The following is a 23,244-nucleotide window of genomic DNA, read 5'->3' on the forward strand; positions in this document are numbered from 1 at the left end:
GGTGGTTCATAGAGACTTAGGATTCCTATTGGCTGAAAGCAGCATCTTTTAGCCAATGAGCGACATGCATAGCGTAGGAATGCTGCCAACCAGTCGTTGGCAGATTCCCAACTTAGAATATTACATTTAGAGGAAGTCAGAAACATAAAACAAAAATAGCAGTTCTCATTTTAACCCAAAAACATTATTTGGATCGTTTATTTAGATTAATCTATACTCGGAGACCCGAGTATATTTAACTCTAAGTTAAACTAGGCTACGCTTCCTCACATACACGCGTACACGTGTAAGCTAGAGTAGTGAGCCAAGGTAGGCCCATTACACCTGGTAGCACTTTGTAGTCCGTCCAACGACCGACTACCTGAGTTCGTACGTCACCGCACGAACGCAGAGCTAAGAACCTTCCCATGGATAAGGAGGTGTCCATGAAAAGCTCCACTACGCCTGCAACTCACGTTGCACGGGCTGACTGTCCCCTCTGTCGGACCCAGAGTGGGAAGCTCTCCAACGACTGTTAACAGTCATTGGTGAGGCGGCTGTAGCTACGATGCTGCGTACGCCAACGCCGACAGAGCAACATGGTGTTGCTCTGGGATTCATCATGAGGGAGCAGCGAGATGCTGCTTCGTTTACCACGGTGTCGTCGGGGACGGCACCGCGCGCGCAATCGCTGAAGCTCAGCGTGAGCAATTACGTTGGAAGAGAGGGCGAGCCTCTCCTCCGTTGGCTTGTCGAACTCGACACTGCCATTGCGGCTCGACGCATCGTCGACCCGTTATTGAAAGTCGCGTTCGCCAGGTCATGTCTTGGCGGACGTGCAAGAAGTTGGGCGTATGAACGCCGACTCTCGGATCCTACGTGCTTTAGCACGTACGAGGGTTTCACGGAAGAGCTCAGACAAGCGTTTGAGCCCCCGCAAAACGAGTTCCGGTCGAGGGCGGAGTTCCTCGACCTGCAGCAGGGCAAGCATGATGTCCATGCTTACGCTCAGAGAGCACGGTACTTGGTCTCGAACATCGTGACCAATCCGATCGACGAGGCGACCAAGGTCGTCACGTTCATGAAGGGACTGAGAGATGGGCCTGTGAAGACCTATCGCTTCCGTGAGTACCCGAGTACTCTCGAAGCTGCAATCACTCTTGCAATGCAGGAGGAGTTAAGCCTGCGGCAGGCTAAGCTGCATGCACATGTGCCGAGGCCACAGCCACGCCCGGTAGTGAGGACGGGAGGCCCAGAACCCATGGACCTCTCGAGTGCTGCAACTGCCGGGCCCCAGCAGTTGCAGGGAAACAATGTGCGATGCTACCGTTGCGGTAGAGTCGGTAACTTTGTTCGGGAGTGCACAGCCCTCGTGCACCAGCAGGGTGGCTATCGCGGCGGTGCCGGGCACCGTCGCAACCAAACAAAAAACGCTGGACGCCAGTAGGCGCGGGGCGCCCTACTGGTAATGCAGTTCCGCGTGTCGACCTTGGACACGCGACACTGAGGACTGCAGTCCCCAGTGAGGTTCATTCTCGGTGCAAGAACCAAGATGACAAGCCTGACCTCGTCATCCTGAACGTGAACTCGATGAGAGCAAGCGGCTCTCTCCGTGCTTTGGTAGATTCTGGCGCGTCGAAGAACTTTGTTCGACTGCGAAGTCTATCAAGGCTTGACTTCGAGGATTTAAAGATACCTCGAAGTATGTTGGAAGTACGACTGGCAACGGGTGCCATCGTAAAGACCCAGAAGCGCATGGTACGCGTGCGCTTCACGTATGAAGATCAAGAGTTTGTCGAGACCTTTATCGTCCTGGATCTGGACGATAAGTTTGACATTGTATTGGGCACGCCGTGGCTTGCACGGCAAGATCCGGTCATCGATTGGGAGAAGCGCACTCTCGTGCGCTTCGGTCGCGACAGCGGAACAGTGAGCGATGGCCCTGTTGCCGCTACGCACGCACCGACAGGTGCGCGCGACTCCCCACTCGAGACAGCGTCTAATGCCGCTGTCCCGGAGCGCCCTGGGCGCGCGCGAGCACGCGCGCAAGAGCAGCAAGCGTCGGCGTCGCCGCCGACGGCTGAAGGAGAAAATGTGTTGATCTCGGATATCAACACCCGCTTTTCAGCGAATCAGGAAGAGTCTCCGACCTCAAGGGGCACAGATGACGCAGACGAGTCACACGCCTCAGCAGTGGAGGCTGACGCGAATCTGATTGGATCAGGTCTGGCCAATAATAAGAGCGAAGGTGACGTAACGCCGTCGACTCCGGGAGTCGATGGCTTGGGTGAATTTGATTCGTCGGCTCGGGGAGCCGACGCACCCTCTGTAATGGGGGTCTCCGCCAATGGTTGGCGTCGAGGTAAGGATGGCGTGTCGACTCCGGGAGTCGACGCTGCAAGCGGTGCGGACGGTTGCAAACGTCCCGCACCGGAAAAAAACTTGCATGCTGTCGTGCACGACGAAGCGCCGGGCGACAAAGCCGGGCTTGAAGTCGCTCGCCCGCGGGATAAACCCGCCGGTGGTACTGAAGAAGAACACCCGTCCACGGCTGGGCCTGGGCGAGGTCAAGAACCAAGCGGAGCCGGGCTCCCCAAAACAAGAAGACGGCGCATGCGATGGTCGCTGCGCAAGTCTCGGTCTGGGGCCGAGACGCTACAAGGAATGTCTGCCGGGCAGACGGAGGCTGAGAAGCCGGACGTCAAGACGTTCAACGTCTTGACGCGTATCTGTGCCGGGTTCCGGTACAGGGAGATGACTCTCGCTAACCCTCCGACGCAAGCGTCGGAGTTGACTTCGCTTCCAGTAATGAACTGGAAGCGCTTCGCGCGTGACTTGCACGATGGACGCATCGAGCAAATATGCGTTCTCTCGGACGCCGAGAGAACGAAGAGCGAGAATGAAGAACTGAGGCAGCTCTTCATGGAGAGCACCACTGAGCGTGAGGACACTCTCAGTGCGAAGACTAAGAAGGAACGCTTTGAGGAGCAGAGCTGGGACTCGCTGAAGTCGAGTCCCTTCTACGAGATTCTACGGGAGCACGCGGACGTGCTTCCGGAAGAGATCCCTGCGGAGCTTCCGCAGGACAAGGGCATCCAGCACGAGATTGATCTCGTGCCGGGGACGAAGTACTGTGTCACGCGGCATTGACCACTGCCGCGAGAGCAGGTCAAAGCGATCGACGACTTCTTCGAAAGTCGTCGCAAAGCTGGACAAGTGCGGGAGTCGAAGTCCCCGCACAGTGCTCCGACGTTCTGTGCCAAGAAGCCACAGCGCGGTTGGCGCATCGTTCATGCATACAACAAGCTGAACGATGCGACGATACCGGCGCAGACGCCGATACCTCGAAAAGATGTCATCATCGATTCGATGGCCAGGAGCACTATCTACAGTGCTCATGATCTGCGCGATGGATTCTATCAGATCCTCATGCGTGAGAGCGATATCCCTCTCACGGCTGTGAGCACGCCGAGCGGCATACTCTGGGAGTGGCTGGTGATGCCGCAGGGGCCGAAGAACGCCCCTCCGACCTTCAACAGGTGCGTGACGCACTTGTTGCGCTCGGTGCGCGACTTCGCACCGAGCTACTTCGACGATGTGTTCGTCCACAGCCGGGCTGCAGACGGGATGAGTGATGTTGAGATGCGCAAGGTGCATCTCCGGAAGCTGCTTGCGCTCATGTGCAAGCAAAAGCTCTATGCAAACCTGAAGAAGTGCATCTTCGGGGTGAGCGAGATACCCGTGCTCGGGTGTCTCGTTGGGAAGAACGGTGTCCGCCCTGACCCTGAGGAGGTCAGAGTGATCAATTAGTGGCTGACGCCGTCGAACGTCAAGGAGCTGCGGCAGTTCCTTGGCTTGGCCACGTACTTGTGCAAGTACGTGAAGGACTACGCGGGCATGATACGCCCGCTGTCACAGCTCCTGAAGAAGGACGCCGAGTGGATTTGGACTGCTGAGTGTCAGCAGGCCTTCGATGCAGTCAAGCGGGGCTTGACTGAGGCGCCGATCTTGGCGGATGCCGACCAAGATCGCCCATTCCACGTTGTGTGTCACGCATCCGACTTCGCAATCGGATGTGCGTTGATGCAGCACGATCACGAGGGCCTTGATCGTGTCGTCTACTACCAATCGCGTCAGCTGAAGCCAGCTGAGCGCAACTACCCGGTACATGACAAGGAGCTCCTTGCCATGAAGTACGCACTCGCGAAGTTCCGAGTGTATCTACTCGGAAGCAAACCGTTCGAGGTCTATACGGACCACGCGTCGCTGCGGACGGCTGTGAAGTCGCCGCATATCTCGCAACGGATGGCGAGATGGCTCTCATTCTTCGTAGAGTATAACTTCCGGGTTGAGTATAAACCCGGAAGACTCAATGTGGTGGCCGACGCGCTCTCGCGTCGACCTGACTACGCCACGACTGATGCCGACGTCAATGCCATTGACGCCATGCGATCGAGCACCCCAATGTCGTCACTGTTGGAGGACGTGAAGGTCGCGTACGCGCACGACGCGGACGCGAAGCTCTTGCTGGCCTATGGCTCAGCACCTTCTGACAATGCTCGTCAGAAGCTGCCGAAGCATCTTCGTGCTCGTGCACACCGTTACCGGGTGCACGACGGGTTATTACTCTACAGTGCAGTCGACGACAACGCGGACCGCGTTGTCGTGCCCACCTGCGACTCAGGATCATGTATGAATATCACGATGCACCGACTGCGGGGCATTCGGGCCGTGAGAAAACATACTTTCTTCTCACGCGGGACTTCTACTGGGCCCACCAGTATAAATGGGTGCGCAAGTACGTCCGTGCTTGCGAGGTTTGTCAACGTGTGAAGCCTGCGCCTTCTGCGCGGGCTCCCTTGCAGTCACTGCCGACTCCGTCGGAGTGTTGGCAGTCCATGTCTTTGGACTTCGTGTTCGGTCTTCCCCCGGACAGCCAGGGGAACACGGGCGTTGTGGTCTTTGCTGACCGCTTCAGCAAGATGTACCATCTTGCTGCGGTACCCGCTGAAGTGACTGCGAAACAGACGGCTCGTCTGTTCGTTGACATGGTGCTCAAACACCATGGCATGCCAATCGACATTGTGTCGGATCGAGACCCGCGCTTTACTGCACACCTTTGGCAAGAAGTGTTTACACTTCTTGGGAGTCAACTTTCGATGTCAACTGCGGACCATCCGCAGACGGACGGGCAGACCGAGCGCGTGAACCGCGTGCTCGTAGACGTGCTTACGAGGTACGCTCACTCGTTCCAACACTGGAGCGACTGCCTGCCGATGGCGGAGTTCGCCATCAACAACTCCGTGCATGCCTCGACCGGGCATACACCGTTCTACGTGAATGCCATCAGGCACCCACGCCTCCCGAGTCTACTCAGGATGGTGGCTCTTTCCTTAAGTGGGGGAGGATCTACGACTGCAACGCAGCAGCCGCAGAATGCCACTGACACTTGCACAGTGTCAGCCGCGACCACGCGCAAGAAGAAGAAGCACGCGTCTGTGCAGGGCACAGACGCCGACATGAGCAAGAAGAAGAAGAAGAACGGGTCTGTGCAGAACACAGACACCGTGAAGACGAACGCAGAGGCCGGGCCTACTGCTAGAAACGAGCTGAACGAGTTCAGCTCGGACGCAATCAACTTCGTGCAGCGCAGACAAGCTGTCATTCGGTTTGTCCAAGACGCTATCGCAGCTTCTGTCGACCGACAGAAGCTGAACGCAGACAATGTTGGTAGGGGCAACACTAATGAATTCAAGAAAGGTTCATTGGTTTTGTTAGCAACTCAAAACCTGCCTAAACATGCAGTTTCCGACTTCGGGGCGAGCAAGCTCGCTCCGCGCTTCATCGGGCCGTTCACAGTGTTGGCACAACATGGCAACGCCTACATGCTAGATATTCCATCTAGCATGCGCCTCCGTCCAACCTTTTACGTCAGGCGGCTGAAGCCATACTGGCAGCACGAGCCACCTAGCTCGGCTGGCCCGAAGCGGAAGCCCCAGCGGAAGCGAACCTCTGCTCCAGCGCGTGAACACGTTGGGACGAGCGCACGACGCGACCTCCCACGTCGATAGAGATGTCCGACGCGCTCTGCGAGGCCTGATCAACTTGAGCTGTCAGGGTCGCCATCTCCTGCTTCAGAGCGGCGAACTCACGGCTCTGAAGCTGCTCCACAGCAGCGACTCGCTCCTCGAGGGTCGGGCCAAGGTCAATCCCAGGTTGATCATACCCGGGGCGTGTTCCCACCACCGCCGCCTCCGATCCGCGACGCCCGCGGCTCAACACGCTGGATTGTTGAGCGTATTGTGGACCATAGTATCCCGAAAACGAACCGGCAACCGGTTCGTTATCGTATTCGTTGGAGAGGATTTCCGCCCCACCAAGATACATGGGAGCCACGGGACGTCCTGCTGCAGGACGTTCCGGAAATGGTGAGGGCGTACGAAGCTCACCACGCGCTGCCGACGCGAAGGTAGTGCGAGCGCTGTGGTCACCTACAGCGCCCGAGGTCCCACGATCGTCGCGTTCCTCGCGTGCCAAGAACTTGGCACGGAGATCCTTGAGACTCTCAGGTACACGAATCGTCGTGTACCCGTTTAGGTCGCGGTCGCTCAAGCGCACCCGCACCCGGAAGACACAACGTGCACTGATGGCCTTCGGGCACAGCGCATGGAATACCAGCGTCCACAGAGGATCTGTGGAGCTGCTCCAGCCTCCCGCGCGTCGAGAATGTCTCGAAGCGCTCACGGGCATGCTTAACCCGCTCACGGTAAGCAGCCGGCTTCTTGTTGAAGTTCTCAACGAAAGCATTCCAACTTTGACAAAGTGCCTGCCACTCAGGCACTTTGCTGCGAGAAGAGGTATTCTTGCTGGAGAAGTATCGGAGCTCCTGAAAGAGTCCGATATAGTAATCGCGCCTTTGATTCGTTAACGGATCAAAGTGCTGCTCCTCCGCCACAGCATCATCGTGGATCCCGCTGCATACCTACAGCGGGATTTCAGTTGGAGGCACGGTGTTGCCCACACGGTCTGCGATCTATGACGCAGATAGCATCCACGGATCGCGCGCTGCCTGAGCAGCGCGCGGAGAACTTGAAGACCCACCTCACGCGGGGAGCTTAAAGCCCCAGCAGCGGAGAGCGGAGTGTCGCTTTCGCCGCGCGAACGCTTCGAGCTTGAAGCGTCCGAATCGTCTCCTTCACGAGGGCGTTTGACCCGGTATGCGAGTCGAGACTATCACTGTCGATAGACTCTTTGCGCTTGTTGGAAGAGGCCTCGCCCTCTTCCATCTCCACGTCATCATCCCCGTAGTCAACGGCGTCGTTGACTACAGAGGAACCTTCGAGGACAATCTCCGACTGGGTTGTCCCCGACGCGGCCTTTGCCGCGAGCGCATCGCGCTTTGCCTGCTGGCGCTCATGGTACTGAGCAACAGAGAGCTTACCCTCTGTTGGGGCGGCGGTCTTCTTCTGAGACGAGCTCATTGCGGAATGAGCTCGAGTTTTCTTTCTCCCAATATGAAAAATTGACGAATGGTCAATTTCCCGATTGACGTGCCGTGTCTCGGCGCGTCTAACCTTGACGGGGGGATGGTGTAACAGGGTTACACGCACAAGTGGCTACAGTCACTTGTAACTCTAACAGTCACGACGTCTGTTAGAGGTTCGAAAGACTTTCTCGACTTTGGTGTAGACACACCAAAGGCTGCATACATTTACGATCACCACGAGGGGTGGTTCATAGAGACTTAGGATTCCTATTGGCTGAAAGCAGCATCTTTTAGCCAATGAGCGACATGCATAGCGTAGGAATGCTGCCAACCAGCCGTTGGCAGATTCCTATCTTAGAATATTACATTTAGAGGAAGTCAGAAACATAAAACAAAAATAGCAGTTCTCATTTTAACCCAAAAACATTATTTGGATCGTTTATTTAGATTAATCTATACTCGGAGACCCGAGTATATTTAACTCTAAGTTAAACTAGGCTACGCTTCCTCACATACACGCGCACACGTGTAAGCTAAAGTAGTGAGCAAAAGTAGGCCCATTACAAGATGCGTCCGGTCATGGCGATACTCTTTGCGCTCTAATTTACGGCCAACGAGACATTGGCGCCATCGCTAGGGGTCGTGTTGCCACTGGTGGTGGGCTGCTGGTGGCCAAGGCGAGAATCGGGACCGAGGCCTTCTGCACGGTTGCAGGCTGCGTTGGGTGGCTCACCGGGTGTGTCCAGCCATGGCGATACGATTGGCGCTCTAATGTACGGCCCACGCGCCATTGGTGCCATCGCTAGGGGTCGTGTAGCCACTGGTGGTGGGCTGCTGGTGGGCAAGGCGAGAATCGGGACCGAGGCCTTCACGCGGTTGCAGGCTGCATGCGATGGTTCATCGGATGTGGCTAGTCATGCCGATACCATTGCCGCTCTAATCTACCGCCAACGTGCCATTGGTGCCATCGCTAGGGGTCGTGTAGCCACTGGTGGTGGGCTACGCCGCAGTCCGGAAACGACGTGCGATCGCCGCGGGTGGCCTTCATTCCCCCCACCGACATCGCCAGGGTTGAATGACCCCGCACGAGGTTCGTTGGGTATATCTGACACGGTCGCCAGGGTTGCCTCCGCCACCTCGGACGCGTCCCCAGCGTGTTTAACCCTCGCGAACCGTGTTGGCGACGGGCGGGGAGGTTGGTGCGCCCGCTAGCACGGTCGTAACGCGAGATTGCCGAGGTGGCCATCTCAGGTGCAGCTCCAGCCCACCTCCATCAGCCAGCTGCCCCTGCCGTAGAGTCCTGGCCGTCTGGATGAACCTATCCGACGCTACATCGTGGTCGGTGAGTACGCCGAGGTCTGGAAGCGACTCGTAAGCGTTTAGGCGTTTTCGTGATGGTGCCGGCAAACCTGGTGTGAGGACTACGGCCCAAAGAAGTAATATCTGCCCTCCTGTGGGATAGCGGATGCCTTGTAGAGCCGTACGCGAGATACAACTTCGATCCAGTGTGTTACTATTGCTCGAGTTCGTCGACAAGTTACACAATTACTCGACACGTTACACAATTACGCGACACCGAACGCAATTACTCGACAGGTCAAGGGACCGCACTAAGGCAAAGTGATCGAACCCCACAGGTAGCTGCTAGTCTCCGGCCGCTTGACGAGGCATGCGGGAACCCACTGGATCGAAGTTGTATCTCGCGTACGGCTCTACAAGGCATGCGCTATCCCACAGGAGGGTCGATATTACTTCTTTGGGCTGTAGTCCGCACACCGGGTTTGCCGGCACCATCACGAAAAAGACTAAACGCTTACGAGTCGCTTCCAGACCGCGGCGTACTCACCGACCACGATGTAGCGTCGGATAGGTTCATCGAGGCGGACAGGCACTCTGCGGCAGGGGCAGCTGGCTGATGGAGGTGAGCTGGAGCTGCACCTGAGCGTATTACCATGAGATGTGTCGACTTCGTGTGTGCTGCCTCTTGATGACGCTATAACCGGACATGCAACGTGGTCCAGACCTCCGTTTACATGCCGCGTGCGAGCTGCACAAGCACGAGCGGATTTGACCGACTTTACCCTTCAAATGATTACATATAGGTCAACCACACGGCCAATCACTCTGAGGCAAGGGGTGGCGGCCGGTGGTGGTGGGACGGAGCTGCGCCTGAGATCGACACGAGCATATTTGACTTTCGGGTAAGTATCGATGCCCGAACGGTTGTGTCGATTATACTATTTGTGCTAAATGTAACGGGAGGGTTTGTGGGAGCACGCTATATAATCGCCTGAGGGCTATCTAGCAGCCATGCCCACCGGTAAATATTATTATTCCTGTATAACTAGTCGGACTCAGATTATTAATTAACACATGCTATTTTTGAATTCATACTGATAACATGTACTGTAAAAACGCAGTACTGCTTTAGAAAGGTTGGAAGTTGTGTTGCATACACGATTTTAGTGTGTACCACAAATGTATGCGAGTGGTGAGACAAAAGTTCAGAACACGATGTAACAACTTTGTTCAACCAATAGGCTGCACGCAACACATTTTCACTCTGGACGAGAACAACAGAAGAGAAGTATCCGAGCCCCACACCTCACACCCCTGCCAGTTAAGCTATTGACCATCTCGCCTGCTACATATAATTGGTATTTCGGCGCTAACAAAGCTATCGCTCTTTTACTGTGGCTGGACGATTGTGGATCCTGTGTGGAAGTACTGGGGCATCATTTTATTTCAACCTCGACGGTGGATTAGTGGCAGTTGAAGGCACTAGTGTTTCGGAGGCCGTGGTGCGGCAATACCGCATAAAGGAGTTGATATACTCTGTGTGACTTTTCGTACGAGTTTCGGTGGAGTTTGGTGTTGGCATAAGTGGTGTTGTCTCGTATTACGTTGTGGTGAGGGTTTTCTGGAGGCGACGTGGTGGTTGTGGCGTGGGAAGGTGGCACATCATACCACAGTCAGAGGTCAGAAATGGCGGGTTGTTTACGTGCGAAAAATGCTCATGTGAGTTAGCCTCGCAAGAAGCACGACGATATCACGTCCATAATAAGCACCGAGAAGTCGCAAAGTGTGTGGTTTACGATGTAGGTAATCATCCTATTACGCACTTGGTCAAACGCGTAGAAGGTGTATTCAAATGCCCACAATGCAAATATTTCTCGAGCGATCCCAAACTTTTGCGCCAACACACCAAGTCGTGCAAGAATTCACTGCAAAATGATCGAAACTTATCGGCGAAAATGTGCAACCCTGCTACGATGGTACATGAGATGGGACTGAGTACAACATGAAGCTTGGACTGGTTATATGTGCTATCTGTCGCTACGTACTATCTCCTGGTGTAAAGGAAGTGGCTATTCACTTTAAACGAGTTCACGATGTGGCCGTTCCGGCCAAACTATAGGAGAAAAAATTTGACGTACTTTCGTTGGCGACAGGAGCATCTCTTCTCAAGTATTTAAAACCAACGCAGGAGGTATTGGAGCGAGTAGACGGAATTGAGATAAATTCCGGTGTGCGATGTCTCGATTGCGCATACTTCTGCCCACTTGAAGACACAATGTCGAGGCATCTAAAGTCGAAGCATAAAGATTTCACCACCGACGTATCGCAACTTCAGTGCTTGGTGCAATCACTTTATTCAGGTGCAAAGACAAAATATTTCGGCGTACAAGGTGGTGCCAGCTTCTCAACGCATGCAGACGATTCAGATGCAGTGGACCGTGCTCTAAGTGAATTTTCACGATCTCATTTGCATATTGCTTCCACGGACGATCGCCTCGTACCACCTTTCCTTCGCCGGATGAAGTGGCACGAGGTTGTTCGTACATATTGCACGGATAAAGTTTCTGAAGCCATTGCCTCGGTTAAATTTGATCCCAACTCAAGCTTTGTTGAGTTAGTGTTTCCGGTTGTGTGTCGGTATTGGGAGCTCAACCAAGAAATTATTGGCACCCGAGAGTATTTGCTTGAGCGCATTCTGTCGTCAAAAGGAAGTGACATTGAGCCAGCATCGGCTTTGCGACGCATTCAATCAAGTTCCGAAAAGTACTGCAAGACCATGACCTCGCTACTGCAGATGGTTAACACACATGCCCAGCACTACATTATTACCTCAAACTCTTCTACAGATGATGATCTGGCTGATCAAGTGGATCTCTGTTCCAATCGTGCTCCGAAGCTTTCGCGTCGATCTCCACTGAGCACTACAGAGCGGAGCATGTTTGTGTCGACCAACTTGTATTGCTAGATGGTGCCCTTGAAAAGATTTTTCGAATTGATTTGGAAAATGAACACTCCCCAAGCGAGTTTCATGCATTTCCAACTCATCGATTTGTTGTATGCTCTTCTATCAGTGGTCCGACAAAAGATGCTGCTGGCTACGTACAGTTTAAACAACCAGGTCAAGTGACTAGTTTAGTCGCTAATATATAGTATTGGGCTCGAATTGCTGCTCTGATGAACCTTCATCAGCTGTCGTGGGGTGTGGAAGCCAACGAGCAAAACTTGGCGACGCGAAAAAGGGCGGAGGCGCTACGTTTTTATCTTAGGACCGGGTATCGAACTCCTTTTAATCTGTTGCAGGAAGTTATAAGTTTTGGCTCAAGCGTCGCCATGGCACCTGAGCAACGGCGAATTCCTCAAATCATGTGGCTGGGATCGGCGCATGATGCGCTCCTAGTTGAAGGCCATTGTGTTATCTTGAAGACGCTTCACGACTTAAAAGCAAAGCTTGTCGACCAGTTTGGTAAGGTGCTTCGTGAAAATGTGATTTTGGGCTACAATATATCTGTGGTTGAAAAACATTTAATGTCGGATGAGTAGTGCTGTTACGACGACTACAGCAATTATAGCTATGGATACAGCTTTCTTTGAAGACGACAGGAATCCATGGAAATCGATGCGTATGCATCTGGTTAAGTAACTTCTTCTCGTCAAGGTGGTGAATGGTGAAATCACATTTGGACTTGCTTCGCTGTCCCAGTGGTGCAAAAAGGTTGATAAGCTCACGAAGCTTCTTGCACCTCTGATTTATATCACGTCAGGGCAGCCATCACAAGCTGCCGAGCTAAGCGCTTCGACTTTAAGAAACACGGTTTCTGGGGAACGATCGGTATATATTTTGAACCGTGAAGTCATGATCATACAAAGATATCATAAAGGTCTGACGATATCGGGACAGCATCGCTTAATTGCGCGATTCCTGCCGCCGGAGTTGACGTTAGATTTTGTGATCTATGCTGCCCTTGTGCGTCCGGCACAATAATTTTTCTTCACTCAACTACAACGTGGGGGCTTTACTTCGGACCGTTCTGGAGAAGGTGACGCTTTGTTCTACTATCTCTTCAGCACTACAGGGCAGGGCAGACTGAATGGGAAAGGTTGCCGTGCTGCAATAAACATGAATTTTGTAAGTTGCGGTAACCAACTTTCTGTTCGGACTTACAGACACGTCGCGATCGCATTCATGGAGAAGAACATTACATCAACAAGAGCGAATCAGGACATTTTTGATTTTGAAGCCGCTCATGCACCGGCAACGGCTTCGACGTTGTATAGCCGTTCTACCACGGATCCGTATTTTATGTCGCGCGATGATATGGCCGAATTTGTTTATTGTTCCCACCAGTGGCATAAACTTCTCGGACCTGGTAACTCGACCAGTACCAATTGTTACGCCCCAAGTGACCAATCCGAGATAATGCCAAGGAGGAAAAGTTCGCCGACGTCACCTGTGCAGCAAGTTTCAAGATTCAATCAACCTGCTCCGCACGGACGCCCAATCACAGTTGTCGTACCAACGTTCAGCTTTTTTACTATTGGCGAAGCTATAAGCAGCTTACTTCCGGAACACTTTGGGTCAGCTCGGATTTTGCTCCGATCATTTCTTCGTGACCACACCGCTTCGTTTCGGTCAAGAGAGCAGTGTGTTGCAACGACACTGGTTTTGCAGAGCGTCTCTAATTTACTCGTTGTACTCCCTACAAATGGTGGGAAGTCCTTGCTGTTTCATTTGGCCGCATTTTCGGATTCTATGCGTGTTGTTATTGTTGTGGTGCCTATGGTAGCACTTTTATTGGACTCGCTTCGGAAGACAGAACAATTGGGAATCGAGTGCTCTGAGTATCAACACGATACGAGTCCTTTCACAGCGCTACCGTCTATTTTGTTCGTCCGAGTAACGTACTTGGAGCATCAAAATTTCCGGACGTTCCTACTGTCGCTACAGGAGCAGGACAAACTAAGCAGAATATTTTTTGACGAGGCTCACTTGGTTATGACCTCGCAAGATTACCGCAGGTGCATGTCATTCGTCTATGTGTCATCGTCCATTTCGGTCCAGAAGACACTACTGACGGCAACTCTTCCCCCCACTTGGGAAAATGACCTCATGACAATTTGTGGCTTCCCTTTCGTCACTGTGAGAACGCCGACAGTCCGATAGTCAATACGTTACGAAGTGGTGGAATTGTTATCGAATACAGATATGATGAAGGCATGTCTATCATTGATCAAACTTCCTATGGCACATCCTGACAAAGGCATTGTCTTTGCGTTGACAAAGCCGAAGGTCGAAGAAATTGCAAACTATTTAGAGCGCCATACGTCCAACGTGGTCGCCCGGTATCATAGTGGAATGACTTTCGATGAGCGCAAGAATATTTTGTCATTGTGGAAGTCCCCTAACTGCTCGTATATTGTTGCGACGTGTGGATTGGGTCAGGGTGTGGATTACCCGAACGTTCGAACCGTACTACATTTTGGACTAGCCCACAGCTTGACCGATTACGCGCAGGAGACAGGTCGGTCGGGGCGTGATGGTAAGCCAGCAAAATGTGTCACCATATACAGTGAAACATACTTCCAGCGCTTTTCGAAGCATTTGACAGTGGGGTCATCGAGCAATAAGGGCGAATATCAAGCCCTTAGTACGCTACGGGCATTCCTTTTAGATAAAATCCGCTGCAGGAGGCAACGACTACAAGAGGCAATGGATGGTTCGGGTTTTCCGTGCACGGTTGACGATGTCAACGAGGTGTGCGATGTCTGCTCTAGAGCTATGGGAGATGATCAAAATAAGAGGTGGGGACGTTGGGTTTTGCATCTGGCGAGAACAAGTTGACGTGATGAATGGCATCGGGGGCGATGCGTTGGCACCAAGTGAAGTTGTGTCATGCGCGTACATCAGTGAGGCGTATTGCACCAGGCCCCATTTGCTGATTCATGTCCAGCGATTGCAACCATCCCCTTCCACCGATAGGTACGTTGAAGTTGATCTTCATCCTCCAGTTGTGATTCTCTGTGTATCTGATGTCTGTGTATGTATTCTGTGATACAACAAGCAGTGAGAACCATACTTGGTTTGTCCTTGATGTTGAGGATGAACAAGAGCATTGTGGCGATGGGAGGTCAACGGAATGTCGATATTTGCCGGTACCCGGGTGTAGTGGAGTTTTGTGGAAGCCGGAGCAAGTGACCTGTTGTTGCTTTATTTCGGAGTTGAACCAGTGGGACTTCACAGCTTCATCTTCTACAATGGCGTCTTCATTCATGTATTGGGATAAAGGTACAGTGTATCGGGCTGCAATCACGGATACGAGTGTATCGACGCTGGTAGTCACTGGGGCTTCCAGCAATACGATCTATGTGCACACAAATGACATTCTGCTGGCCTCCTATATGCTGTCTGCACAACCGGCCGAAATGTACGTTGTATTCATCATTGACAATCCTAAAGCTTTGTGCTCGTGGCTCAACAGAAAGCTTTTAACGCCGGTATTACGTGTATCCTCGATGTCAGGTGGTGCATGTGTGAAGAAAGCTCGGACAAACGGTATGTCCTCGGCATTCGCTGTAATGACGTGAACAGATCATTCTTTATGTTGGAATTTTCAAGCAGCCTGGACAACGCTACGTTTGAACTCCTCTTGTGTACGTCGTTTGCACATACTTTTCTATTTGTACGCGCTGACCGAAAACTAACACTGAATTCGGATGGTTTGGCAGCATTTAATCACGTGGGTCACGCATATGTTGGAGATTTTATCCGTGTGCACGCTTCGACTAACTCGCAGGATCAAGTACTCCTCCTGAACGAAGTATCTGGCATTTCTGGGTCAAATAGTTGCGATATTGCGAGCGATGGAGGGCTCGATATGGGCACCGAAGATGAACAACTTGTGAAGCGCAGTGTCCTTATCATGCAAAAAGTTGCAACACCGGAAGTGAAGCTTGCTTGTCATCGACTGCGGCTGCGAGAAGGAAAGAAATCCAAGCACGAATCACGCTCCAAAAAGCGTCCCAGCAACATTAAGAAAGAGAGTTCTAAGGGGGGCCATGCAGGTTCGAAGCCACAACCATTCCTCTACATTGAGCGAACCCAAAAGGCCTCATCTCGCGACAGGGGCGCTATTCGCGCCGAAGACAGAACTGATGGCGTTGAAGGTGCCCCCACTGCTTCGCATGCACAGCTTGGCAAGCTGACCGATTCTCTCACAACACGTCTGGACAATGGATTGCAAGAGTTAGAGCGTTTACAGATGATCGTGAACGATAGGCGCTGCCTTGCCCGCCAGCTTAATCAGCTGATGGTCCGAGAATGGCGACAGCAGCAGCAAACGGCATATTCCAGCAAGGAGAATTCGCTGCTGGCGACTCTAGATACTGGCAGCGGCAGGCAGTATCGACCCTCAGGTCTAGATCTAGATAATGTGGCAAAATGTGTTGTTCGCGGCCGCCGCCAGCTCCGCCGGCACGCTTCGAGCCGCGCACGCGACCGGCATTAGTTTGTAGGCACTGCATAGATGAAGTAGAACGGACAACACCGCCGAGAACGGCGGCTATCGGCAGCCTGCCGCTGCCAGTATCGACCCTCAGGTCTAGATCTAGATAATGTGGCAAAATGTGTTGTTCGCGGCCGCCGCCAGCTCCGCCGGCACGCTTCGAGCCGCGCACGCGACCGGCATTAGTTTGTAGGCACTGCATACATGAAGTAGAACGGCCAACACCGCCGAGAACGGCGGCTATCGGCAGCCTGCCGTTGCCAGTATCGGCGGTCTAGTCTAAATCTAGAAACTGTGCCAAAATGTGTTTTTGCGGCCGCCGCCAGCGCCACGCTTTGAGGCGCCAACGCGACCCGTGGTAGTTTGTAGGTACTGCATACGTAAAGTAGAACGGCCAACACCGCCGAGAACGGCGGCTATCGGCAGCCTGCCGCTGCCAGTATCATCCCTCAGGTCTACCAGTTCACAGCAGTCAGCTCCGCTCACCGCGTCGCTTTCTCGGGTGTAGAATGCATGCATCTATGTTGCTGCTGGCCCCACCAGGTCGCTGCTGGCGGCCACCATGTCGCCACCGCAAAGCGTTATGCAGACATACAGTACCATAGACCTCCAACATTGCTTAGAGAGGGGGGGATTAAGTTTGCCGACTCTGCGCTTGACATGCGGCGCGCCTCCAAGGACGCGCGCCTTTGTACGGCCGAGCTGCGGTTACGCGGCGTGATGATCGGTACCTACGCGCGCTCGCTCCCCGACGAAGATGCGCCTGGTGGTGTCGAAACTCGCTTCTGGGGGCAGCCGCGTTACATGTAAATACAGCGTCTTACACGCCATTAAAAATGATTAGATATGACGAGTAAAATATTGTACAGGACCAATAAGAATAGTTTGATATCAACATATTTTAAATAATTTGTTCGGTACTACAAAAAATATCAGCTTTAGGGTTTAGTCGCTATCAGTTATTAGAGAACCTCAGACGCCGAGCCTAAATTAAAAAATCAGCCAAAATAAGCTAATTTGGGCACGAAGGACCCTGGATGAATGATATTGGGGTCGTGAACACCTAAAATAAGCCGGACCAAGGACCCTAAAGGACCCTGGGATGAACGTTCATCCGGGTCGTAATATATATAGGTCACCTCGTCCTGCCCACACAACCTCACGCTGTGGGTTCGTCGGTCCATACGAAATCTTCACCACCTTGGATTCCCCAAGGGCCAGGTACCAACTACCTGTGGTTTCCAAGGGCATGTCGACACCCAGGCGATCCTCTGGAGTCCATCCACACATCATGATCACCTCTTCATCGGAAGTGTCACGAGACCATCGCGAACACTGATCCTCACTCCAGCTGCAAACATGAAACTCATACCCAGAAGAACTTCGATCCCTTCGCCGATGTTAGCAATCCAGACATCCAGGATATATATCACCCTCGAACCGAGAGTAATCTTCACCTGAGCACTGGCACCGATGTACGTCGGAACGCCTCCCATGCCAGACACCTTGGTTTACTTGTGCGACTTGAGTGTGAGTCCGAGCTTACGCGCTAAGTCGAAGCTCACAATATTCACAGTCGCACCGGTATCCAGGAGAACTATCGTCCGGCAGTCGTTCACAGCACCATGCACCATCGCCACATCACGTTTCTTTGGGTCAGGATCATTGTTTTCCCACCATCCGTAGCGCTCTCCAGGGTTCGGCTTGTACTCCACAATTTCTTCAGGGCTCACCGACCCAGAGTTCGCTTGTTCAGGATGCTGATTTTCCGGGGAAGTCATGAAATCCTGAGTCAAAGTAGTCATGCATTGTTGGTTATCTTGGGTTCTTGTTCGCAGCTCCGGGCCTACATACACTAGAACACAAAACTCTGGGGCCTTCTTCAGCCCGGCGCGTACTGGGTCCCCACCCAGCGGGCTTATTGGTTTGACGGCCTCCCAGAGTTTGCTTCGCCATCCAGGAGTTTATCCAGGATTTGGCTCGGCATGTCTTTCAGTGCACCTTGGCGGGCGAGTTTCTTCACAGCTTCCAGTGTCTTCCAGTCTTCACACGGTTTCCCGAGATGCAGTTTGCCACAGTTCTCGCACGGTTGCGCGCGACACAAGTGAGTCGGATGACCCACTTCCAGGCAGCGATCACACTTCACGTCTTTCCAGCAGTTTCCCTCTGGGTGCCCCCACTTGCCGCACTTCTCGCAGAACTTGTCCCAATTCGGGTTTTCGCGGCGAGGGGAACGGAATCCAGAGTTCGCGTTCGGTCCTGGTTGGGCGTTCGGTGGACGTCATCCCATGTTATCCATCACGCGATAGACCTCGTTCGTCAGCGTCTGAGTCCACTCGGCACCCTTCATACTCGCCAGACTCCCAGCGCTAGGCGTAGAAGCTTCTTCTCCAGAGATCTCACGAGTTGACCCTGAATTCGCGCTCGCACGTCGGGCTGAAACTCTGGGTTCGTCCGTGATTTCCTGGAAACGCGCGTGAATTTCAGGGTCTTCGTCTGACTCAGAGTCAGAGACATCGCCCCTAGTCACATACGCACGTCCTTGTCGCTTCTGCTTGAAACGTCCCTGAGGAATGCACGAACTCTGGGTGGCGGAGCATCATGGTCGCTGCGGCTCCAGACATCTTCGTCCTGTTCCAGAGCGTACTCTAGATCAGCGATACTCCTGAATCTCTGGCCCTGCAGCGACGTCTTGAGGCGCGTGTCCCTGAGTTTCGTGATGAACCTCCGGATGTGTTTCTCCAGACGCTTCGAAGACTTGCGAAAGTCAATGTCAGCCTTCCCAGCGGCGGAATTCAGACGATAAAAGAAATCCAGGGCGCTCTCTGAGTTCTTCATCTCCATCGTGAAGTAACGTTCAGAGTACGACGAGCGCGCTTTGCAGTAGTTCTTCCTGAATGCAGACGCCAACTCCTTCCAGTCACGCTGAGTGTGTTTGGGCAACTGGTTGAACCAGTCACGCGCAGCTCCCGAGAGTTTCAACTTGAGTTCCTGAATTCGCATCTTCGTAGACCAACCTCCCTGAGCCGCCACGTTCGCAAAACGCCCCCACCAACGCACGCGTTCCCTGAGTGACGCCTTAGTATCGAACCCACCCAGAGTATTCGAGTTGATGTACGGTCTGAACGTCAGGAGCGTAGTGCCAGCTTGAGCCGTAGAGGCCGTCGTCAGGTTAACCCCAGGGTTCCCGTCCGAACTGTCATCCGAACTCTCAGAGGACGAGCCATCGTCGCTGGAATCGGAGCTTGGGTCTGAGTCCGAGGGTGGATTGACATCCTGACGCTTCTTCTTCTGCTGGTGTTTCTTGGGTGCAGAGCGCTTGGAGTCTGTTTTAGAGTCCTGCGAGGCCTTAGAGGTCGCTGTTCTCCTGGGATCCGACGTCTTCCCCAGAGACACAGGCTCGAGCTTGACATCCTTCGTCACCTTGGTCTCCGTAGCGCCATGTCCCCGCTTGACGCGCGCGATTCTGCCGGAAGTGTCGGCGGAAGTCTGCGCGAGGGTCGCTCTTAGCTGGGAGGCGGCGACTTCGGAAGTGTTCTTCGGATCAGCTGTCTCCCGTCTCTGGCCTGTGACACTTGCGTTTCCGTTGATTACGCCACTGGATTCTTGGGGTCGGGTTGCAACTTCAGGATTCTGAGCCACTGACGACCTCACATTTGTTGCCAAATCAGGGGCGACGGTTGCGCGACGCGCTTGAACTTGGGCCAATGTTGCCCGAAGGTCGCGCACTTGGCCAGCGTGGAAGCGCTGGATATTCTCGGAAGCCTCCCGCTCTCGTTCTTTCTCCGCCTCAAGTTCTTGGACCTTCTGCTCCACAGTTGACATTTGTTCCTTCCAACCGGCGTAGGTCTCGGAAACCCAGCGCGCGCGCTCCGAGTCGGCTTCGGCTTCGTGCCGTCGCCAGCGCTCGGCGTAGGCGGCATCCAGGCGCTCACGCTCAAGACGTACAGCTTCCGTGATACTCTGGGTCATCCCCTGAGTTTCAGTGAAACTCTGGGTCTGGCGAGCCTCCACGTCCTGCGCACGCCGTTCCGCTTCTCCTCGGGCGATCTCAGCGTGGACCAAGCGATCCGTAAGTTCCTGGATCTGGCGACGCGCGTCTAGGTCACGTTATTCCCTGAGGCGCTCGCGCTCCAAGGCATCCAGGCGTTCTCTGGCGAGAAACTCGCGTTGCTCCTGTTCCATGCGGGCCTGCCACTCCTGCTGTTGTCGCAAGACGTTCAGCTCGATTTGGGCGGGCCCAGACCTCGCGGACACGGACGAAACTGACCCAAGATTCCTGGATCCACTCGAGCGGCTCGACGCAGGTGATATTCTGGATTTCGTCGAGCGTCGAGAGCGCACCTCGCTCTTAGAGCTCTGGTGTTGACTTCGCTCATCAGCGCTGACATCCCTTGGACCACCAAATCCAGCAATCGGGGCGGAAACCCTGAGTTTCGGCTCGGAAGTCGTGGCTGAAATCCTGGGGAGACCGGCCTTCCTGGGTGCGATCTCTGGATCAGAGTGCACCGACGATGCCATCTCAACGTCATCTTGGTCGACTGACACAATACGCGACGGGATGATTGTCCGGGTGACCTGAAATCCAAGATCACCGGCAGCTGCAAAGCCACCGGCACTCTGGGCCACAAGCGCTAGAGCTCCAACTCGTTGTCCAAGCGACATCATCGACGAAGACGAAGAGCTACCATAAGACGTTTGAACGCCCGAGGCAGTACTCTCATCCGAAGCGCGCGAGGTACCGATGACACTTGGCACCGCGCCTGGGGTAGCGTCCTTGGCTTCCGCCTCCAGAGAATCACGTCCATTGGACATGGAATTCAGGGGAGTGGAATTCTGTAGCGAGGCACCAGTCGAAGACTTGTACGCTGGAAGAGAGGACAGCGACGGTGTAGACAGCGCGGATGGCGTTGACGGGACTTGTGGCCGAGGCGGTCCATGTTGAGTACGCTTGGATCGTGGCGCACCATCACTCGACCCTCGTGGGCTCCGTGAAATCCTGAGTCCAGTGACTCTGAATCTCAGGACAAACTGTCGGCCCAGTAGATCCGCATCGTAGTCCGTCATCAATAGATCACCGTCTCCATCTTCCTCGTGGTAGTCCAGTCTTGGTGCTTGCTCTTGGGCGCTTGGTGCGGCGTGATCTTCAGAGTTTACCTTGAAAGGCACACCGGCTATCACCAATCTCCACTCGACCAGTTCCACAGCGATGAAATTCTGGGTTTCCTCCATGACAGAGCGCACCAGACTTTCTGGAATCCTGGAAACACGCGTCGAAGACCAGCCAGGGGTCAAATTGACAAACTCAAATCCGGCTTCGAAGAACAGAGTCTGCAGAATGGCGACGCACTCGCGGGTGGTCATGATACTCTGGGGAGTCGTAGTCGCCATGAGATCCTGAGCAGTTCCGACGCCCCACCGGGCGAGGTGAAACTCAGAGATCCAGGCTTCATCTTGATTCTCCAGAGACAAACGCCACTTGAGGTAGTCTCCTGTTGCGTACGCGGCCGCGAAGTACGAGTTGGCACCCGGTTTCGGAGTCGGCCACTCATAAACGACACTTGGCGGCGTCACCTTCCCAGGATTCACCTCTTCCCAGCGTCGAACTTCACGTCGGACGTACAGCACCATGCTCCCGGCGTCCAACGCCGCTGCTCCCGATTCCGGAGCAGGCGCAGCAACTTCCCGGATGTCGCTTTCAGGCGTCTTCCTGGGTGCCGCTTGCGAACTTGGCGCTGAAACTCTGGGTTCAGGTGGTGCGAACCCAGAATTCACCTTGGAACTCTGAGTCTTCGCCTCCTCCTTCGCTCGCACGGGCTCCGACTTCACTTCCACAACAGACTCGTCCGAAGATGAGACCAAGTCAATCACCTCCGGGGGCTCGACCGCATTGACGCCTCCCTCAGACGCCTGAGCACCACCCTCGCGGGTGTGCTCCTCTGGGACTTCAGGAATCCGCGACCCAGAATTCACCTCCGTCGAACCTTGGAACCCAGGGGAAACTTCTTCCTCCTGAGTTTGTGATCCAGCAGCAGGCTGACCTTGGACTGCAGACGCCTCGACGTCCCCACCTTGCACTGCCTCGCTCTCGCTCTCGCGAGCAGCCTTCTTCGCCTTCCGAGCGTCGCGGACGACTGTTTCCAGGTCCTTGTGCTCCTCAGGCTCCATACCTTGAACACGACGCGACTGACGTGACGCCGCACCGCGTCCTCCGTCACCGCGTCCACCCTCGTCCTCCAGGCATCTTGGTAGCTTGAAGTTGTCGGACTCAACACTTCTTCAACACTTGATTCCGGTGAAATCTTCGACAATCGAATCCGGGCACGCGCACCAGCTGAGGCGAGGCCGATGAAACCTTTGTCGCCCAGGGGGGTTCGTATAGCGCAGCCCAAGACTGTTCCCCAGGGTGTAGACCCAGAGAATCGACTTGAGAGTCAACAGCAAGAAGATAGACCCAGAGATTCGCAGCCGCAAAGCTTTAAACACTGAGAATCACACTCCTTGGTTGGCGTGGGTACCTTGTGTAATCCCTGTCGGCTCGTTTGTCTTCGACGGAACGGCACTCCACCGGTTGTAAATGTAGCCTCGACGAAGTGCGGGAGCGCACGTCTACTTCAGAACGCTACTTCCACACCAAAAGGCAACCCAGAAAATCAGATCCCCTGAAACCCAGAATATCACGAATTCAGGGTCCAGGATTTCTGTCAACTCTGGGACTTGGAACTCAGAAGACACCTTACCCAAATGCCCTCCTAGCTCGATAAATCCAACAAATACAGAGTATATAAACACTACAACTAGTCGTCACTTATTCTTTTGGACCCTTGGACGGTGGGTCAGGCTCACTCGAGTCTGAAATTCAGGGGCCTAGCTCCCCTGAGACTCACACAAACGCGCACCACCTCCAATAAAGGAGGAAAATACAATCACTATCAGTTACCTTCCCATCACACAAGCAGTCAATACAAAATCCTGGAGGCG

The 23,244-nt window shown here is 53.8% G+C and overlaps 4 protein-coding genes across 4 annotated transcripts; 2 read left to right on the top strand and 2 right to left on the bottom strand.

The window, feature by feature from the left end:
• Positions 1-8,069: 8,069 nt before the first annotated feature.
• PHYSODRAFT_262626 (hypothetical protein) lies at positions 8,070-8,466 on the bottom strand (the record flags this gene model as incomplete). The annotated part of the gene is made up of 2 exons (XM_009538447.1): positions 8,070-8,348; positions 8,418-8,466. Coding segments are annotated over 2 exons (328 nt in total), but the record flags the coding sequence as incomplete, so codon positions are not given.
• A 5,537-nt stretch (positions 8,467-14,003) lies between these two features.
• PHYSODRAFT_529066 (hypothetical protein) lies at positions 14,004-14,603 on the top strand (the record flags this gene model as incomplete). The annotated part of the gene is made up of 1 exon (XM_009538448.1): positions 14,004-14,603. The coding sequence occupies one exon, from the start codon at positions 14,004-14,006 to the stop codon at positions 14,601-14,603; it is 600 nt and encodes a 199-aa protein (XP_009536743.1).
• A 413-nt stretch (positions 14,604-15,016) lies between these two features.
• On the top strand, positions 15,017-16,266 carry PHYSODRAFT_306423 (hypothetical protein; the record flags this gene model as incomplete). The annotated part of the gene is made up of 3 exons (XM_009538449.1): positions 15,017-15,186; positions 15,219-15,314; positions 15,351-16,266. 3 exons carry the CDS (start codon positions 15,017-15,019, stop codon positions 16,264-16,266), a joined length of 1,182 nt encoding a protein of 393 aa, XP_009536744.1.
• Positions 16,267-18,544: 2,278 nt separating this feature from the next.
• On the bottom strand, positions 18,545-22,431 carry PHYSODRAFT_262684 (hypothetical protein; the record flags this gene model as incomplete). The annotated part of the gene is made up of 5 exons (XM_009538450.1): positions 18,545-18,759; positions 18,798-20,349; positions 20,534-20,578; positions 20,608-21,099; positions 21,421-22,431. The coding sequence occupies 5 exons, from the start codon at positions 22,429-22,431 to the stop codon at positions 18,545-18,547; spliced, it is 3,315 nt and encodes a 1,104-aa protein (XP_009536745.1).
• Positions 22,432-23,244: the final 813 nt, after the last annotated feature.

The sequence above is a fragment of the Phytophthora sojae genome (genome assembly GCF_000149755.1).
Source record: "Phytophthora sojae unplaced genomic scaffold PHYSOscaffold_12, whole genome shotgun sequence".
Lineage (NCBI taxonomy): Eukaryota > Oomycota > Peronosporomycetes > Peronosporales > Peronosporaceae > Phytophthora > Phytophthora sojae.